This window comes from Stegodyphus dumicola, chromosome 1, assembly GCF_044657685.1.
Source record: "Stegodyphus dumicola isolate Sdum_Otavi_A_Nest chromosome 1, ASM4465768v1".
NCBI classification, from domain to species: domain Eukaryota; kingdom Metazoa; phylum Arthropoda; class Arachnida; order Araneae; family Eresidae; genus Stegodyphus; species Stegodyphus dumicola.
Genome location: NC_140768.1, coordinates 275526361 through 275546338, shown reverse-complemented (window position 1 = coordinate 275546338; position 19978 = coordinate 275526361). Strand labels below are relative to the sequence as shown.

The 19978-nt window shown below is 31.4% G+C and overlaps 1 protein-coding gene across 3 annotated transcripts in view; it reads right to left on the bottom strand.

Annotated features, from left to right (window-relative positions):
* LOC118182384 (long-chain-fatty-acid--CoA ligase 5-like) overlaps positions 1-19978 on the bottom strand; it is a 201355-nt gene that overhangs the window by 32241 nt on the left and 149136 nt on the right. For all 3 annotated transcript variants that reach the window (XM_085807174.1, XM_085807180.1, XM_085807181.1), the window contains exons 11-16: positions 18071-18205; positions 15561-15643; positions 13184-13334; positions 7357-7429; positions 3076-3164; positions 309-425 (exon numbers count right to left, since the gene is read on the bottom strand). In XM_085807174.1, the coding sequence (XP_085663300.1) occupies positions 309-425; positions 3076-3164; positions 7357-7429; positions 13184-13334; positions 15561-15643; positions 18071-18205 (648 nt within the window). The remainder of the gene's footprint in view (positions 1-308; positions 426-3075; positions 3165-7356; positions 7430-13183; positions 13335-15560; positions 15644-18070; positions 18206-19978) is intronic.

The window sequence follows — 19978 nt, the reverse complement described above, 5'->3', positions numbered from 1 at the left end:
AAAAATAGGTAGTGGTATTTATAGAAAAATATCCTCAGTGGTTGTGATATCAGTTTTTCCATTTCAATTTTCATGTTTACGCATTTTGAATTCTTTTCTGAAAAGGATTTAATGGAAGAGGAGAAAAACAAATTGTTTGGAAACATCAGCCTATTTTCATTCTTAATGTACCAAAGCATTTTATATTATAAACATATTAGCTGGTTAAAAAGAGAAATTTAAAACATTACACAAATTTTACATAATATGAAAATAAACACACTTTTCAGAAGCAAGAAATGAAGAGATGAAAAAAAAGAAATACATACTGCAAGCCACATTCCTATATCTCCTGTATGAAGCCATCCATCTTTGTCCACAGTGCTTTCAGTTTTCTCAGTATCTTTCAGATAGCCCTGGAATACTGTAAGCCCCTGGACACAAACCTATAAAACATTAATATTTAAACTTACAGCTTTAGCTTTTAATGCATAACTAGCTAACTGAATTATCATACAGAATTTTTGAACTAGGAAATATTAACGTGTATATCAAAATGTTAAAACAAATAGAACCTACATTAGCTGAAATTCTATAGTATCCAATGATAATTTTTAATTATACGAATACTGCTTATAATTCATAAAATCTTTGTGGTTAAACATATAAAAAACCTAAATACTAGCTGATACTTTTTTTTGCAAAGGTACCAGAGGAATGTTAAAGTAAAGACAAAAGAAATTACTTTTAAGTGAAATGATAAAATATAAAATAATGTTTCTGATATTTATCATTTTAATTTATACATAAAGCATTCATAATACAATGTTATTAGAATAATATGCATTAGGTGTCTGAAAAAAGTGGCTTAAAGCAGCCTAAGTACTGATCTTAGATTATTTCCATTATGAGGTTTGGCAAAATAAAATACAGAATTTTGTGAAAACAGTACAACACTAGTGTCGAAGGATTGAGGTACATTATTTTAATCAAGGCAAAGCACATGATAGCTATCTGCCTAAGAGAAGGGATACCTTAATGAAGGACTTTTAACAGAAGCTTGCACATATTCATGCCACACCACTGAAAAACCAAAAAAATATCCATGCTGTTAGATTGTTTACTAGGATTCAAACACAGGTCAAACTAACACAGTGTTTTCAGCAGTCTTAATCAGTAGGCCACTAATGGACCTGGAAAGGTTTTGTGAATGCAAAATTTAACTTTTGTATAGTCTCCATAAAGCAAAACACTCCATTAGTAAAACAATAATTGTGATTTCAAACATTAAATACAAACTGTTTCCACCTTTTCCAAACTTCAATAGGAGAGAAAATCAGGTACTTTTCTTTTTTTTTGGGGGGGGGGAATCAGAAAATGCATATACTTGAATACTTTGAAATAATTACAATACAAGAAACACTTATAAAAGTGGAGGATTAGACAAATAAAATTAATTTTTTATTAATTAAAATTGTTTTTCCCTTTGTTGAAAAATACTTCAGAAAAAATATTAATATATTATGTGTTTTACAATATTTATGACTTTGTTAAAATTTTAAAATCAAGCTATTTAAAAGTCACCAGAATAATAGATAAAGCCATTTTAAAAGATAATTAGTGGAAAGTAAAAATTTATTTTAGTGTTAATTTTTTTTTTTTAAATTAATATATTATTGTAAGAATGAAAGAAAGTAAAAAGAAAATTTGTAAAATATTAATTTTTGCATGAGACACTTGAGATTTCACATGAAACTAGAGCTAGTTTCATATAACTTAAAAAAATTGTAAAAGTTGATAGATATCTGTCCTAATTATTTATACGTACAATTTGAAAAGATACTAATTAATGCTATATTCTAAGCTTAATCAATTTTCTTTTTAAATCCTTTTAGCAACAGGCACTCAGAAGTTGTTTGAATTAGAAAAGTTATTCTCATATACTTTTGCAAATTCTGCAAATTAAGGTATACAAATTTTTATCTTAATATAATAGAGCACACCAAAACTTTTACTGAAAACAAAATGCATTTAAAAAAAAAATCAATACATTAAATAAATGCATTTAGGTAAGTGTACTATGCATACAAATAGCAATACACTTATCACTGTCTGTGTTTGCTTATAGGGACAGTGAAACTTCCTACTTGTATAAGATGCAAAGAGGTCTCTAAACAGGAATCATCTACAAAATGCTGACAGAATCACAGAGAAATTTTATTTACTCACTTTTCTTCCATGCAAATCAAAATTATACACATTGCAAACAATAATTTTACAATATAACTTGACTATATTTATAACCACATAAAATAAAGTACTCGTATATGACTGTAAATCATCAACGTAACAGCAAGCGTTTTGTGAGTCATCCTAAGCACACATGCCAAAGTTTCACCATTTAAGTTTCTAAAACAATATTTTATATATCACACAACATTTTGTTTTCAAGTAACATTTTATTTTGCATCATTGCATTGCATTTAAATGTAATAGCGACTGTATTTGCAAATGCATTCCTTGAACACAAAAACAAATTTCTTAGATGAAATTATTTCAATATTCAAATTATAATATGCATTATCTTTTTGATGACAATACTGAATGTGGTGTTAAATTAACAATTTTGAAAATTCTTAAAATTATTTTAAATTGTAATTATAAATTCATATTTTATACTGGAATGGTTTCAAAATTTTCACTTTTAATCTCATTCTATTTCAGAAAACTCTAAAATTTGATGACACTTTGATCAGGGGGTTACTTTTGAATTACTCATAATTTACCAACAATTGGCAAATAATTTCCCATAAGGTGAAAACTGAATATAATAGCTATATCTCGGTCTATAACATTTCCCTTCTTTTCTCATGACAGCAGACAGGATTAGAGTCAGACTTCCAAAAACACTTCCAAATCTGCAAGTCTTTTCCAAGCGAGGCTGGGCATTTGGCTACTACTATAAATTCATTTTGGTTTCTCTACTTCTTATTTTCTATATACGGATAATATTATATCTGCTTATGGTTATTACTTTCCATTCTTGTTCATGATATTATCAAGCATAAAATTTCTTCATTATAAGTATATTCGTACCTCTCCTTTACCCTCAGATGCAAAATAATTCATATCAGGAACATCCACTAATTTTATTCTACAGCATGGAATTGGAGGCCCAACATTATCTGAAAAATAAAAATGCTTTGTTACTTAAGAAAAAATATAAAGCACAATAAAAATATTAAATATTTTGATATAAGATCTTATAATTCTCTCAATCCTACATAATTTAAATTCCAGGATTAAATATAGAAAGAATACCGATAAAAATATCTTATTCACCCTTATTTTTATTTGATCGAAATTCGAAGTCTAAAAAAACAAAAATGACATATTTCTATTTAATTTCAACACTAAGCATGTTCTTTATAAAAAAAATCAACTCTCAATCTTATAGTATATTTCAAAATAAGAGCTGAATTACTTTAAACTGGAAAACAAGTTAAAAGGCTTTAAAGGCAAAAAATTACACAGGAAAAAGCTAATAGCATATATTAATGGAAACATTCTAATGCTATATGCGAGATAAAACATAACAATATCTAATCCTAAAAAAAAATACTGTTTAACTCATTTACTGATCTTTACTAATTGACAGAACTTATTGTATAATAATATCTTTAATTTTTGGCAGACATACATATACAGTCAAAAGTCGTTAATCCGGACACCCATAATCCAGAATGATCTATAATCCGGACCTCAAAGCTACAAACTTTCTGCACATGCGTCAACACATAATACATTGACGCAAGCGTGTAATACCTTTACGCATGCGCGTAATATGTTTATGCATGTGTGTTTAATGTATAACGGACGGCATGAGCTATACTAAAATTATCTGATTATCTATTTCAGTTAATGTTGCAGATTGAGTTGTTCCTTAATCATCAAATTGGATCCAGCTTATTATTTTTTGCAGACTGTTAGAGCAATTTTATAAAAGTAAGTTGGAACTTTCGATTATGTCAAATAGAATTTCTGATGCTGGATCTACAAAGGGAAAGCATGTTTCGATGTTCATCAAACAAAAATGATAGCTTATAATGTAGTATTTCATCTCGATGTACTCCGTCTTTGACATGATTTAAATCAAATTCCTCGACGGTATAAATATCACGAATACAAATCAAATAGTTTTCTGGTTACAATTTTCTAATTTCGACTATGCATAATGTATGCTTTACACATGCGCGTGTTGAAAGAAATGTTTAATAAAGTAAACAAATAAATATTAAGTTTTTTTTTGTAAATTTTGATACCCTTTAGATCATAATTGCTCTTTGTTTCATAAATTACGGTTTCATATTTTTAATTTTATAATTTCTGCATGCCATCTTAAAAGATTTAAACTGATGATCTATAATCCGGAAAAGTCGATAATCCGGAATTGTAGAAGTCCCGACGAGTCCGGATTAAAGACTTTTGACTGTAATATTCAAGAGGAAATAGGATATATATTTTACACAGGAAAGATGTAGCAAAATGACAGTAACCGGCAATGCAACCGAGATTATAGGAATATACAGCATAAAAGCTCTTGTATTCATTAACTTTAATTGAAAAATATATACAGTACAAAGTCCATAATACGGACTCGTCGGGACTTCGTCAATTCCGGATTATAGATCATCAATTTAAATCTGGTAAGATGGCATGCAGAAATTATACAATTAAGAATATGAAACCATAATTTATGAAATAAAGAGCAATTATAATCTAAACGGGTATCAAAATTTACAAAAAAAAGCTTAATATTTATTTGTTTACTTTATTAAATATTTCTTTCAATGTAAGTTGTTTAAGTTGCTTCATTTTTTGTGCTAATACTTTCTCTTTAATTCTATAAGTAGATATAACTTCTTGTTCAGTTACAAAGTTGCACCTATCGCAAGCGATATTTTCTGGATCTAGAACCATACTAGAGATTTCGCCGTCTGTTAATTGATTGATGATTGGGGCATTGTCGCCGCAATAAAAAACTCCTGTTATATCATCTTCATTTATTACCGCTTCTCCACATTTCTTTACAAAATCCAATAACTGGAAAATTTTACATTTAGTTTGCAATGTCCAAAAACCTTCAAATTCACGGCTATCATCTTCATCGTCCTCACCATGAAATATGATAGCTGGCCATAAATTATGCCAAGCATTTTTTAACGTATCTGGAGACATCCTCCCAACGTGCATGCGTAAATGCATTACGCGCATGCTTAAAGCATACAAAAAAAAAAGTTTGTGGCTTTGAGGTCCTGATTATAGATCATTCCAGATTACGGATTTGTACTGTATTTTTTTTCCCTTTGACTTTCCCAATACTACTAAGGAGATAAGTCGCTTACGAAACTAGTACTAGAATAAGGCTAAAAACATTTTAAATATAAATACTATTACAGTAGAAGATAATCCGGCACGTTCGGGACCGGCTCGATGCCGGACTACCGAAAATTCCGGTCTATTGGGCGGTAATTATAAGAACAATTAGGTTAATAATTAAACTAAAAATACAGTATGCAAATACATACAACAAAGTTTATTTTACATTTCATATAATGTATGTACACGTACTGTAAAACATATTTCATTTTGATTTAAAAAAGTCACGAATGTCTTTTTGTTTTCTTGACTTTTGGCGTTTAGTATAAAACTTATTTCTAATGATATGGAAATGAATAATTTCTGAAGCACTGTAGCTAGTACTAGCCTCGGCAAAAGAGATAAACTTATTTAGTGATTCTGCAGCTTCTGCCCAGCTGATTTTTTCCTTTTCTTCCGTTTCGGCATCTGAGTCATTTTCTTCAAGATTTTGAGTAGGCTGAGGGTTTACTACAATGTTGATAATGTCCTCATCGGTTAGTTCTTGTTCAACAGGCTCATTCTCGTCGATTAAAAGCCACTCCTCTACCTCATCTTCAGGCAGGTTTTTCAAGGGATTGTCAGTACTTCTAACGACATCCAAAACTTTGGTCAGAGCATCTTGATGATTTTCTTCCTCATCAGTCTGTAGAGTTAGGTCAGATGCAGGGTTTGCAGCTGGCCAAAGTCTTCTCCAGCATTTTTGGAGTGTTGTATTTTTTAACTGGTTCCAAGACCTAGCCGTTTGATGATTTCTAGTTTCTGATTAAGAGTCAGTGTTACGTGTTTTCGTTTCTCTCCTTTTGAACTCGAAGGCTTAGGTTTTGAAACATGGTCACTGTACAGTTAGAACAAAAATCACTTTTTTTTGTAAACAGTTTCAAAAGTTACGTTTACTGCGATGTGAAAGGACACAAAACAACAACGCACAAAAAATGGCGAAGACGCTTCGTGATTGATTAACGGAGCTGCACTGCACCTGAATTTGTTGTGACAGCTGAGACTAGCCAGCCGCTAATTGTTTCCGAACAATACCGAGCGCTTCCGGATGATTTCGAACTACCCTGAAAACTTCCGAATAGCTCTCGAGCGGTTTTATTTGCTTTAAAGACACACTTTTGGAGAAAAAAAAATTTTTACAATTTTCCGGAGCGATGCTGTACTATCAGGCATTCCGGACTGTTGGATGCCGGACTAATGGACTTCTACTGTAATAAAATACTGAAGATAAACCTAACAATCAATATTATTAGATTTGTCTTAAAGACGTGTAATCAAACTTCATTATGATGACAACAAGGCAATAAACAATGCATAAATGAATTCAGCAAAAGATCTGTCACATATCTATGGTTAACAAAAAGTGTATCAATATTCAATGATGCTATATATTTTCTAATTAAAGAACTGATTTTATTTCCTCAAATTCAGATTTTAAACATAATAAAGATTAAAAAATAAAGAAATCCTTTCAATGTTTTAGAATTTCATACTTGTGAAGGCGGGATAAGTCAATTCAGTAGTTAAGGGAGTTTATTCAAAATTTACTATTTATAAAATAAATATGAAAAATGATTTATAAATTTAAAAAAGAAGGTTTTTATTATTTGTATTTATTATGTGATTTTTAAAGCAGGAAAGCAGTTGCAGATTAATATAACATTGGACTATGAACACATATTAAAATACATCAATATACAAACTGAGATTTCAAATTTCACTAACTATCCTCTTAAAATAACAGAGCTACAAACAACTTATGAATGGAAGTAAATATAAGAAATAAAAGAAATGATATAAAACAGAGAGAATTTAGAGATTATAGCTATTCAAATTTTAAAAATATAAGCAAAGAGTAATGTATTATTTTTCAAATAGTAACAAATATGGCATTATTATTAAGTTACCAATTAAGAAGGAAATCAGCAATAACATTTAAATTCATATAATTATACATACCAACACTTGCATCACCTGGTGTAGTCAATGTGCATGGAGCAACACACTCTGTCTGTCCATACCCAACAACGATCTACGGAAAAATATAGATCCACTTAAAAAGGATAGTAAATCAAGAGAGAACAGATGTAAATCAGTATAAGGAAAAAAATTAAATCAAACAATAATTCTGCACTGAGGTGCAGGCAAAGGGAAATTAAAAAGTTAGGAGGACTAAAAATTAGGTTAATATAGATGGAATTTTCACTCACTGTTATGCAGTTCTTTACAAGACTTTATTTTGGCAAATATAATATCTATACTTAATTATTAAAAAAAGTAAAGAAGAAGAAAAATAGAGGATATAAAAATAAAAAAAGTCAACATCTTACTGAAGTCAGCCGAAATTCCAAAGATGAGTGAAACTGAAATTCAAACTATGATGATATATTTCTGTTTGATGGACATGTTGATACATTCATAAAAATTTGTTTGAGACAAAAAGAGATAGGATTGTACCACAGTTGCCAAATACGCAGCAAATTGTGCTGAAGGAATTTCCTATAAAGACCTCCCCTGCTTCAGTCATCCATCCACATCAATAACAGAGGAAATGATTAACAAAAAGAAGAAAATCATTATGTCAAGGAGATGACAAAAACTGAACATATAACACCATCTGGTGAAAAGTATTCTGACACTCTAATAAAGAAGTGGATCTGGCAGGTGACATAATCTGATGCATAACCAAAAGCTAGAAGAGTGCTGGTAGAGGTTTGTCAGGTCATAGTTATGATGTGCTTGTGAGACAACGAGTAAGTCAAAGGAGCTTAGTGACTTGCGGCAGTATACAACAAAGTAGGAAAACTTAATACAGTAGGAAAACAGTTTGTGAAATTTTTGACATTCTAGAGAAGCCAAAATCCACTGTGAGTGATGTAACTGTGAAGAGGAAATGCTGAAGCAGTGAAACTGCAGAAAAACGAAGTGGTAGGCTGGAAAAAATCAGTAAACACAGCTGTAGAACTCTGGAAAAGGTAGTGAAACAAAATCCCAAGTCTTTGTTGGTTGAAATCACTCAAGAGTTCCTAAGGTCATCAGGCGTCAATGGTAGCAGCTGGACTGTTCATCAAGAGTTAAAAAACTGGGATTTCATGGTCATACAGCCACTCACCAAGCCAAACCTCACTACCCAGAATGTGAAGTGTCGATTACAGTGGTGCAAAGCTCACTGTAATTGGACTGCAGACATGTGAAAAAATTTTTTTTTTGGAGTGATGAATCTCGCTTTACAATCTGGCAGTAAAATGGATGCACCTGGGTTTGGCGGATGCCCAGCGAGCACTTGTTAAATGACTGCATTGTGCCAATGTAAAGTTTGGTTGGGGGCAGCATCATGGTGTGGGTGTGTTTTTCATAGTTTGGTCTAGGTACCTTAGTTCCAGTGACTGGAAACATGAACTCTGAGATGTATGTGGACATTCTGGACAATACTGCTCTCTTAACTCTATGGCAATATTTCAAGAAACTCCCATTTCCCTTCCAGCAGGATAACTGCTCCATTCACACATCGAGACTTGCACAGCCATGGTTTGACGAAACGGGGACTCAAAACTGGATTTGCCTTAAAAGAACCCTGATCTAAATCCCACAAAACACCTCTGGAATAAATCAGAATGCAGATTACATAGCCAACGAAACTTATCACCTATTGCAAGCATTCACTTTAGCTATGATGGATACCTGGAAGTCAATTCCTATGACCACCTATCAAAAACTGGTGGAAAGTCTCCCCAGACATAGGCAGGCTGTCATCTATACAAAAGAGGGAACAACATCATATTAATATAATAATTGTACATGCCATAGGACTCTCCGAATCCGTACCTCTGGGTGTTCAGATACTTTTGGTCAGACAGTGTAGTACAGACTCAAGGTAGAGATTTCTTTCACAGCTTAGAAATAGTTTTATGCCAAAAGCACTTCAAGATGAGAAAAGTCTTAGTCTATTGGTTGGGGAAGTGAACAAAAGAAACCTGATGAGAATTTTGGGGATTATTTTAACAAAATTTCAACTAAATAGAAAAGAGGTTTTATACAGCTATATGACCATCAATAAAATTCTGATACACCAGTTTGGTCCTTAAAGAAAACAAGATGACATATGGCTTGGAAACTTGGAGATATGCCTTTTCTCCAGTCAGCAACAAATGTCATGAGTTAGCATCATTACCCAAAGTTATGAAGATTGTATTCTGGGATGTTAAAGGGTTGTTGATAACTGATTACTTTGAGCATAAAAAATAAATACAAGCAAGTATTATGCATAATAACAGCAAAAACTATATGAAAAATCTAACAGATGATGAAAGGAAAAGCTATTAACAGAGCTCTTCCTTTGCAAAGATAATTTCTGCGACAAGATCCCACTTCATACCTGACCTGTTATGTTAGTCAGATCTTACTTCAAGTGATTTTCTTTCTGTTTAAAAATCTGAAGAAAGGCCTTTGCAGGATGCATTTTGCAAGTGATAATGATGAAATGAATTAGTTGCTAAACAGTTTTTAAAGCATGATAAAGAATTCCTCTCCAGATATTAGATGCACCACACAAATGCAGAAGAACTACTTTGACACAGAAAGGGATTAGTTTAAAAATATATTTGTTCACCTAGTACTATTTCTTATTGCATATTTTATTAATGTTTTGATTACCTCTCTTAATATATGGCATTAGAATTACCATTTGTTAAATTAGAATTTACTGATTATGATAACAGCGCAAAGAAGCATAAAGGTTATCAGTTGGATATACTATAAATTATATACAGTGAATGAATTACAAATTATACTATTTAAAGTATATTATAAAAAAGCTATAAATTATAGAGAAATATATTTACTAATTTTAAATTATTAAGCAACCACAGGTTGAAAAATATCTTACACCACAATGAATAGTAACACACTATGCTAGTTATCTAACAAGCTACACAAAAGTTATATATTCTATTAAATTTTCTAAGGTTAAAAAAAAGCACAAGTCAAATTCATGAAATAGATGAGTTTCTCGAAACTTCAGAGTGCATAAAGAAGGAAAATATTTAACAACACTGTCATCTTTTCCTTTATAAAGATGCTGTTCTTTTCAGAGAAGCAATATTTTACTGAAGAACAGAAAACATTCTACACACATTTGAAAAATATAAAATAAAAATGCATTAAAAATGTTTAAAAATTAACAATTATTATTTTGTATCCATCATAAAAGATGTTTTGCATTTCTAAAAAAAGTTAAATTACTAACAATTGAAAAATAACTCATAAGATTAATTCAGAAGTCAAACAACAAAAATCAGCGTTATATTTTCAAAATTTTCACAGAACTAGTTTCAATGGTTTTACCGAACCACCATCCTCAGCTGCAAAACCGCAAATGAATGAGATAGGATATAATGAGCAGATAAGATAAGAAAGCCTGGACAAGAATAAGCAAGTGGCGCCATCTTTTGAGGAAACCAGAACTAAAACAAAATTTCTTTAAAGGCCGAAGGCAAAGTTGGATTGGAATTGGGATCGTTAACTAGAACAGAAAGATTTTTTTGAATGTAAAATGCCTCTAGAAAATCCATTTCTCCAATGGAAGATGTTTTTTGAATAATTTTGGCAGCAGAAAAATTGAAAGTGTGATTTTCGGAACAACAATGTTGAGCAACAGAAGACTTCTGTGTTCCTTTTTTCTAACATATGCCTCATGTTCCGTGATGCAAAATTTTAAGGCTCTCTTTGTGTGGCCAATGTAAATTAAACCACACTGGCAAGGAATCCTATAAATACCCCAGGAATTCATATCCGGAACGGGATCCTTGAGTTTGGAACTCGGAATTTTATTGATGGGAGAATAAATGACCCGAAAGTTAAATTTCTTCAAAATATGTGCAACTTTATAGCTAATTGATGGAAAGAAGGGAATGACAACAGAATTTTTATAATCTCCTAAAACAAGAGTGTGCCTTTTAGTGTGTTGAGATGAGAATTTTTTAACTGCTTGATTAATAATGTTGGGTGAAAAGCCCCTGTCAATAGCTATTGTTTTTAAATAATTTAGTTCTTCATCAAGGGATAGTTTGGAGGAGCAAACTTGAAGAGCACGGAAAACATAGGAATAAAATGAAGCTAAATTTTGTTTAGTCAGATGACATGATTTAAAGTGTGGTGGAAGGCAAACGGATGAAGGTTTATGGTAAACCGCAGTACTGAAGTTGGATGTGTTACGTGTAACCAGAATGTCAAGAAACAGAAGATCTCTTCCCTGGAGGGTCCAGGAAGGTTGTCCAGGGAATTTGGTATGCTGTAATTCAGTAGCCTAAGGTACCCTAAGCATGCTCAATAGTGTTCAAGTTGGGTGGGTATGGTGGCCAGTCCATTCAAGATATAACTTCTGTTTGCAAGTATTCTGACACCACATGTGCTCAATGAGACCGAGCATTATCATTCATTAGTGAAAACTCTGGCCCAACAGCACCTTTAAACAGTCTAACATACGGTTCTGATATCTCATCTATAAAGAGGTCTCAAAGGTCCCATATCTCTGAGCAATTACAGAACCTCCTTCAAGAAAATCCAGCTCGTTGTCATACTTCCTCCCCAAACCAATAAACCGTGGTATGGGAATGGGATATTTCATGGAAAAGGAAAGGCAAGTTCTATGTTCCTTCCTCTCTCCAGATCAAAACACATCTAGAATCATTGTTCAGATTATATTAGGACTCGTCAGTAAACAGTGCTTGGGCCCAGTCGTTTTGGCTTCATTGAACATGATGATTGAACCAAATTAAGCCGACTCCTCTTAAAGCTAGTGTAAGTGGGACAGAAACCACTGGTTTTCTCCCACACAGTTCAACCTCGTGAAGCCTTCATGCAGCAGCAGAGGGCTAATTTAAGTTCTTGTGGCAGCCTGAAGATCTAAATCCAAATTGCTTGTAGTTGCTTTCCTCTTGAAATCATAGTTTCTTTGAGCCAACAACGACAGAAAACAGTCTTCTAATGCTGTTGTTGCTCTTGGTTGCCTTGACCAGGCTGTCTATCAACTGATCCAGCACTTAAAAAGCGACTCCAAACTCTTGATATGACACTTTGAGGGATACTAAAATCTTCGGCGACCTCCATCTGTGTTTGACCTCCTTCTACCAATTATCAGCCACTTTTGACCTTCACTTAAATGATGCTTTTGAGCCCTAATGACTGAAATCAAATTATCACTTTAAATAATACTAGAGACTAGAAATCCAACATGTGTTCACGGCACACCACATTGTCAGTCAATCTCTGAATTTGCATATTTTCAATGCTAATATATGTGCGGAAAGGCAATTTTGTATTTAATTGTAAAAATTGCAATTTTGTATTTAATTGTGAAATTAACATAAATAATTACAGCATTGGGCATTGTTTGCAACATTAACTTAGCGGTACATTTTTTCCTCACTATGCTTTAATTCTGATGACTAGTGAAGTTTGACTAGTTTAATTTTGATGACTAGTAACTAGTTGAAAATAAATCAAAATATTTTTTTATCTTCTAAAATTACTACAACAATTAAAAAAAATAAATCATACTTCTATATGGAAATGATTGATTCCAAATGGAATTCCATATGGATTAACCATATGGAATTAATCATTTCATATGAAAATTCAAATATTCATGCTTCCATATAGAAAAGACTACTCTGTGGCACACACTAATATGTAAATGAGATTAAATTCTACAAACACATTTCTTATTTAATTCCAATATCAACAGCAAAAAATTAGAAAAAATCCTATATTTGTAAATATTACTTACGACACAACCAAGCGCACAACGAAGGAATGTTAAAATGTGGCCTGCAATGGGAGCAGATCCAACAACTATTAACCTCAGTCGACCACCAAGCTTATCTTGAATTGGTTTTAGAACTGTCCAGTCCCATATACTATTATTGCGAATTATGTCTCTACAACAACAAAAATAAAAAATAATGAATAATACAGCAATATTATAAATTTTTGATACATTCACAATTTTTTTTCACATTTTATATGTAACATTGCTAAGCAATCTTCATACATATAGTCTGTCCAATACACACATAAACTTGAGGTCATAGATACTTTATTGCACAGTATTTAGAGCACATCAATCTTATCTCCTTTAAAGCATTCTCATTTAGCAGCTACACACTTGTTCTATCCCTTTTTTCACTGTCCAAAATATCCCTGAAAGTTCTCAGAAATAATGCTTCTCTGCTACCTCATTGTTTCATGTTTTATCATCTCCACATCATTCAACTGTCAAATTTGATTTAAGAGGGTGGTGGTAAAATGAACCAAGGGGTGAAACTTTGGGAGAAAGTCCTTACAATGAAGACTTTGATAAAAACCGTATCAGTTCTTGAGTTGAAATGGAAGTTATTAGATAACACATTGCAACATTAAAGACAGTTCTGTAAAACAGCATATCAGCAAAAGAAATACCTTATCAACAATAACAGGGCTTTTGACTCGATTGGGTTCACAGCTCTTGTTAATCCAATTCTTTCAGTAATGCTGGAAACAGATGATTTCACAGGATATCACTACCTAAAGTTCATGGTGCCATTTATTCATAAATATGTTAGCCAGAAATAGCCATTTTGTAACTCAAGCACATTTTTCAATTTTTAGGGGGGAGATTAGAAATAGAAGAATAAGTACAGTACTTATTATTTTGATTTCTGTTTTGCTTATTTTTGCAATTATTGGTAATATTATGACATGATTAATTTCTACATTTATCAATGGTATTTCTTATTGTGCTTTTCAATTTTATTAATGTATTTTGTTTTGGGGAAAATTATTTCAGTGCATTATAAACAGCTATAAATTTGGAAGACTGACTTAATGCAGGAGTATTATTCTGAATTATCTGAGAAATAATTAGATACAAAAAATTCAAAGATAAATGCACTTTCAAATGGTCTAGAACAGTGGTTCTCAACACTGTTTACTCCATGCACCCCTTTCACTGCTGCTAAATGTTCATCTCCTTCTTTTTAAACCTCAAAAAATACACATGCATTTATTTTAGATTATTTTTTAGTGTGTTTTGATAAATTAAACTAAAAAAGTTTTAGAAAATGCTAATCAATACCAAAACTTGAATAAAAGTAGTATTTTTATATTCATAAACTAAAACTAAATTCTTAACAGGTGAATAAAAGCCTGATCACATTTCCCCTTGTAACTAAGAAATTTCCCTCTTGGGGGGATTTCCCCCCTGTAGTTGAGAACCTCAGGTCTAGAAGGGCAGAAATGTTAATAAGTATTACCTAATCATTGCATTGGCCTAATGAAAAAAGGCTAATATCCCCTGACAAAGTCAGCTTTGTTTCATTGAATCAGTAATAAATAATAATTTTTAATTTAATTGAATATGATCTTGAAAATTCGGAAAATCTTTTGACTTAAATTTACAATAGTTTTTTTTTCCACACCATTATTTTCCCAAATAATCTGGGTTTAATAAATCTACAATTATATATAAACTATTGGTTTCAAAGAAAATAATATATTAAATAACCTACTACAATATAAAACATGTATACATGTTTTAAATTTCCATACAAAAGGAAAATTAAAATTTGAATTGTGCTCTCCCCAAAACCCATGAACACAGTTAGCTAAATAATCCCAGTTAAAACTCTTAAGTTTGAAATCCAGTTGACAGGTCTGATACAGTGTTGAATCTGTATATGGAAATGAAAATGAAAGTGTAAATAATAATTAAGGAAATCATTAGAAAAAACAGCATAACTATAAAATATTATCGGAAAACTTTTTTGCATAATATTGAAAGACACTATAGCTCAAAAGTGCAAATAACAACTATTAAATACTGATGGTAATTGTATCTTTTACCTTGAAATGCTCTGTAATACTACCTGATTAGTTAGAAAAAATGAAGTACAGAAGTGCTTAATTTTCCCAAACTAAATTTTACCAACAATTTTCCAAATGAAACACAAATCTCTTCTTTAAATTTCTGACTTTTCTACATTTCAATAATATTTTTAAAAAATTCAATATTTTATAATATATTTTTTTTAATCTTACAGATAGAAAACTTTAAAATGTCAATATACAAAATGTAAAAATGTTTCAACAATAACAAAAAATAGTTTAAATGAAGAAAGTAAGCATACTTTTCAATTTCACTCTTTTTACTTTCTATTGCCATATTCAGCAACAACTTTTTAATTTTGCTGGAATTTGCTTCTTCCTGAATCTGCAAAAACAAAATTAAGGATGATCTATCATATTTTATATCAAAATAGAAAATTCTAAAACAGTACCATATTTATTTGAATATAAGGCTCTCCTTACATTTTGGGATAAATTCCATGAAATAAAAATGTAGATGACTATTTGATGAGAGCAATGATGCTGGTAAGAATGAAAAATGAGCTACCTATTTCAATATAATATTTTACAATGGTATAGAAAGAAAAATTAAGGAAAGTTAATGATGCATTTAATTTAGAAGTCAAACTATAAAAATCAGCGATATATTTTCAAATTTTCACAGGACTAGTTTCAATGGTTCTACCGAACCATCATCCTCAGCTGCAAAAGCGCAAATGGACGCTGATTTTTATACTGCTGGTTATATATATAATATAACGCTGATCTTTGTTGTTTGACTTCTAAATTAATACTTGCTTGGCATGTCTTCAAGATATATTGTTAGCTGTTTGTTTTCAGGCATACCAGTGACTAGTAGTAACAGTCTAAACTGAATGACATATGAATATGCGGTTTATAAATAAACCTGTATTTGGTTGGTATAATAAGTATTTGTAGTTAAATACTGAAATATTTAAATAGTGCAATTATTCTACACAGTTTGATAATTAAACTCTTTCCTCTCGTTTTGCAATTTCATTTATCAAAATATCAAATTATAAGACCCTTTCAAATTTTAGAACAAATATAGTAAAAAAGAAGAGCTTATTTTTGAGTAAATATGGTAATTTTTTTAGTCCCAACCTTGCTTACAAGCACTTCACTCACTCCAGAAATATGTAAATGAGAGATAAATATAGCTGCAAATAATAGCAAGCAAGAACTACTCCTATGCTTTTATGAAGAATTAAAGATGTACTTAAGCATCTAGCATTAATTAAACTAAATGCTATTAACAAAATGCAGTATCTAGCATTTAATTAACCTAAATGCTATTGACAAAATCAAGAACATCAACACACAATGTACTGCAATGCCGCACTGGAAAAGATTGACAGGCTCTATTCCTGAGTGGAGAGTTGAGTTACATAAAGTCTTCTTGTAACATCGATTTTGACATCAATGCAATTGCTACAAATTTTAAAATTTGATATTATGCCTTGATCAATTGGTTGGATTAATAAAGTTGAGCTTGATGGCAGGAAAACCACTACTGGAATGCATGCAAGTATGAATCAAACAAATATGCTGGATGGCTTGAAGCATTATCAGAAGTAAAGCTTTTGGTTCAATTTTTTTAAATTCACAAAAGTGTTTTAAAGACAGAAAAAAATGTTCAGTAAACCACTTCTGAAAAATTTATATAGTGATTAAAGATTTTTATCGAACACCCAAATTACTGGTAAAAATGATTTTGAAATTCTCTTCAGTTTCCTTGGGGTTCTGGAATGATAAAAAAACTTGTTTTAATTTAAGGTCTCCAATGATGTTAACACTAGTAGAAGTGTTAAATGATCTTTGGTGACTTTAAATCCTAAAACAACCCAGCAGTACCAGCATTGTGTGCAATTTCAGAAAATCCCAATACTATCGCGTAATGAAATTGTGTTAAGTGCAGCATCATTAAGTGCGGTCTTACTGTATTATACATATATATATTACTACATTTGATAAACTATATTGATATTTATTGGATACGATTTGATAGCCACATAACCCTTTGCACGAGGACAAATTTATTCACTGACAGAATACACTGAACAGCTGGCACTGTTCACTTTAAATTCAAGTGTTTAAATTCACTTTTCAAGATTTAACTGTATATTTTGAAGTTTCACTTCATTTTAAACATTCTTTGAAGGTTACCACTTTTCATAAAACATAAAATTTTGCATTAAGAAATGTGAACTCGTATTCAGGGGGGAAAAAGAAACTCATAAACTCAGATTGCACAGCATTATTAGACTTGATCAATAATATTAATTCTCATATCAGAATTATTCAAAAAACTGTTTCAATTGGCAAATCAGATTTCCTAGAAGCTAATCCACATCCATAAAAATCTTCCCAATTCTATTAATGATATTATGTCTAGTCTTTTGTTTCTTCCACATTTAAACAGCTTAATTTGTTTTTGCATCACTCATTTTTCTTTCATAACAGATAACTCTGTTCAGAAGTTCCATACAGTTTGAATGAATAAATCTATTTCACCCAACGATCAGAGGAAATACTTTTGGAGACTGAAGCAAAGATATAGAAATAAGAAATACATTGATTGCTACACAATAATATATAAGAAACTCCTAACTTCAACATACATTTTGTTTAACTTTTAAAAAATACCTCGGTTTAAGAAGTACTATTTACTTTTGAGAACTGATAACAAGTAATGTAAACTTATCACAAGAAAAGGCATCAATCACCAATAAACTAATTACTGTACAGCAAAATAAGGAATAGTCCTTACTTTATCATACATCCGGTTTAACAAGCGAGGCACACAAGGTATTACAGTAGGCTTTAAGGTTTTAAAATCATCACTTAAGTTTCGTATATCGCCCTGGAAAAAACCAACTCTACCTCCTGTCATATACAATCCAACCTAGAAAATAAATGTTTAAAAACAAAATTAAATACATTTAATATTTTATGTATTATTATACATACCACAAAGGCCGAATTCAGAAAATTATTTGAAAAGTATTACAAGGATTAATTTATGATAATGAATCCAAAAGCTAGTTACACTGTGAAAGCATGTGTTTAAACAGGAATTTTAAAGAGATTCATGAAATAACAATTTTAAAAGATAAGTGATTTTGCTTGTGCAGAAACAGCTTTATTAAAATTTGATTTATCATATTAACATTCAGAAAACTTTCATTTTCAATTATGACCTAAGTTTTTAGGTTGTAATATTAAAAATATATGATTTTCTTTTAGGTTTGGTTTATTTGATTATGGCAAAGCAATTGAGGGCTATTTTCCTAAGGGATGCCTGAGGGAAACCAATTCATATACCGGTTATATATGGGGTAAACCATGAAAATGCCCTTTTGCTGGGATACAAACCTTGGACCAAATTACCAGTATTCAGGAACTTTACTTAAATTAGCAACAGCACCTTAATTCTTCATTTTAATTTGGGTATTTCCTCTGTTTATTCTAAAAATAGTAACTGCTTATAATAATTTTTTCTGAACTATGCCATTTCTAGATTAAATAACATCCTATGATTTTTTACATAATGCTGGTGATGTAAACAAAATTCATACAGACAATAATAATTTTAGAGCTTTATTAATTATCCAATCAAATGGGTTAAAACTGAAAATAACCGATTCTGAAACTGAAAGTAACCCATTCTGAAAATCCCCATGTGTTCCCGATGACCAAAGATTTTATCAGGAACATATCGCACTTCACTTCTGCTTTTTGGCTTAACTATACTGCTGCTGTGCAGCTGTCTTTTTAATGCAATGATCTCAAGAATGTAACTGTTTGGGTGGTGTATTTAATTATGGCAAAGCACACTAGGGCTATTTGCCTAAGGGGAGGGATGCCCTCGTGGAAGACTTTCTAAGGGAAACTGGCTCGTACACACGTTACACATGGGGAAAACCATCAAAAACACCCATGCAGCCAGCCCATTCGTGAGATTCGAGCCTTGGACCGAAATACCAGTCTTCAGCGACTTTACCGCTCAGCAGCTGGTGGGCCGGAACTGATTGGGAACAGGCATGATTAATGAGCCACGGTTCTGTGGCTGCAAAACTTTGAATTAAAATAAAAGAAATATAATTTAAAATCTGGAACAACTGCCTCTTATTAAATCTGCTTTAACTGCAAGTTTGTTTTCATAATGAATCTTCTATGAAAGCAATCAGCATTTCTATATCTACATCATCATCGTCTATCTCACTCACACACACACACATATGTAAGATAAAAAAATATGTAAAAGATAAATTATAATTTAAATTAGCAATAGCCTCTTAATGCTAAAATTAAATTTAATTCCTCTCTTTATTCTTAAAAAAAAAAAATGTTTTTTTCTGAATTGCATATTTCTAGACCAATCCATATTATATAACTTGTATAACACTGATGACATAGCTAATCTGGAACCTGAATTCAAAATTTTGAGAACAGAAACCTTTCTCTTGCTGAGCTGCCATAATGGATAACTGCACTCTTCTACTTCTACTCTTGTTATCACCAAGATGCTGCTTTTCAGCTTTCTTGCTATTGCAACAGCATTAAAAATGTAAATGTTCTTAAATGGGCATGATTACAGAGCCAAATGAATTGTGGCTGCAAATGCCAATTGAAATAAAAGCAAATATTTAATCTTCCTCAACTGCCAAATTTCCTA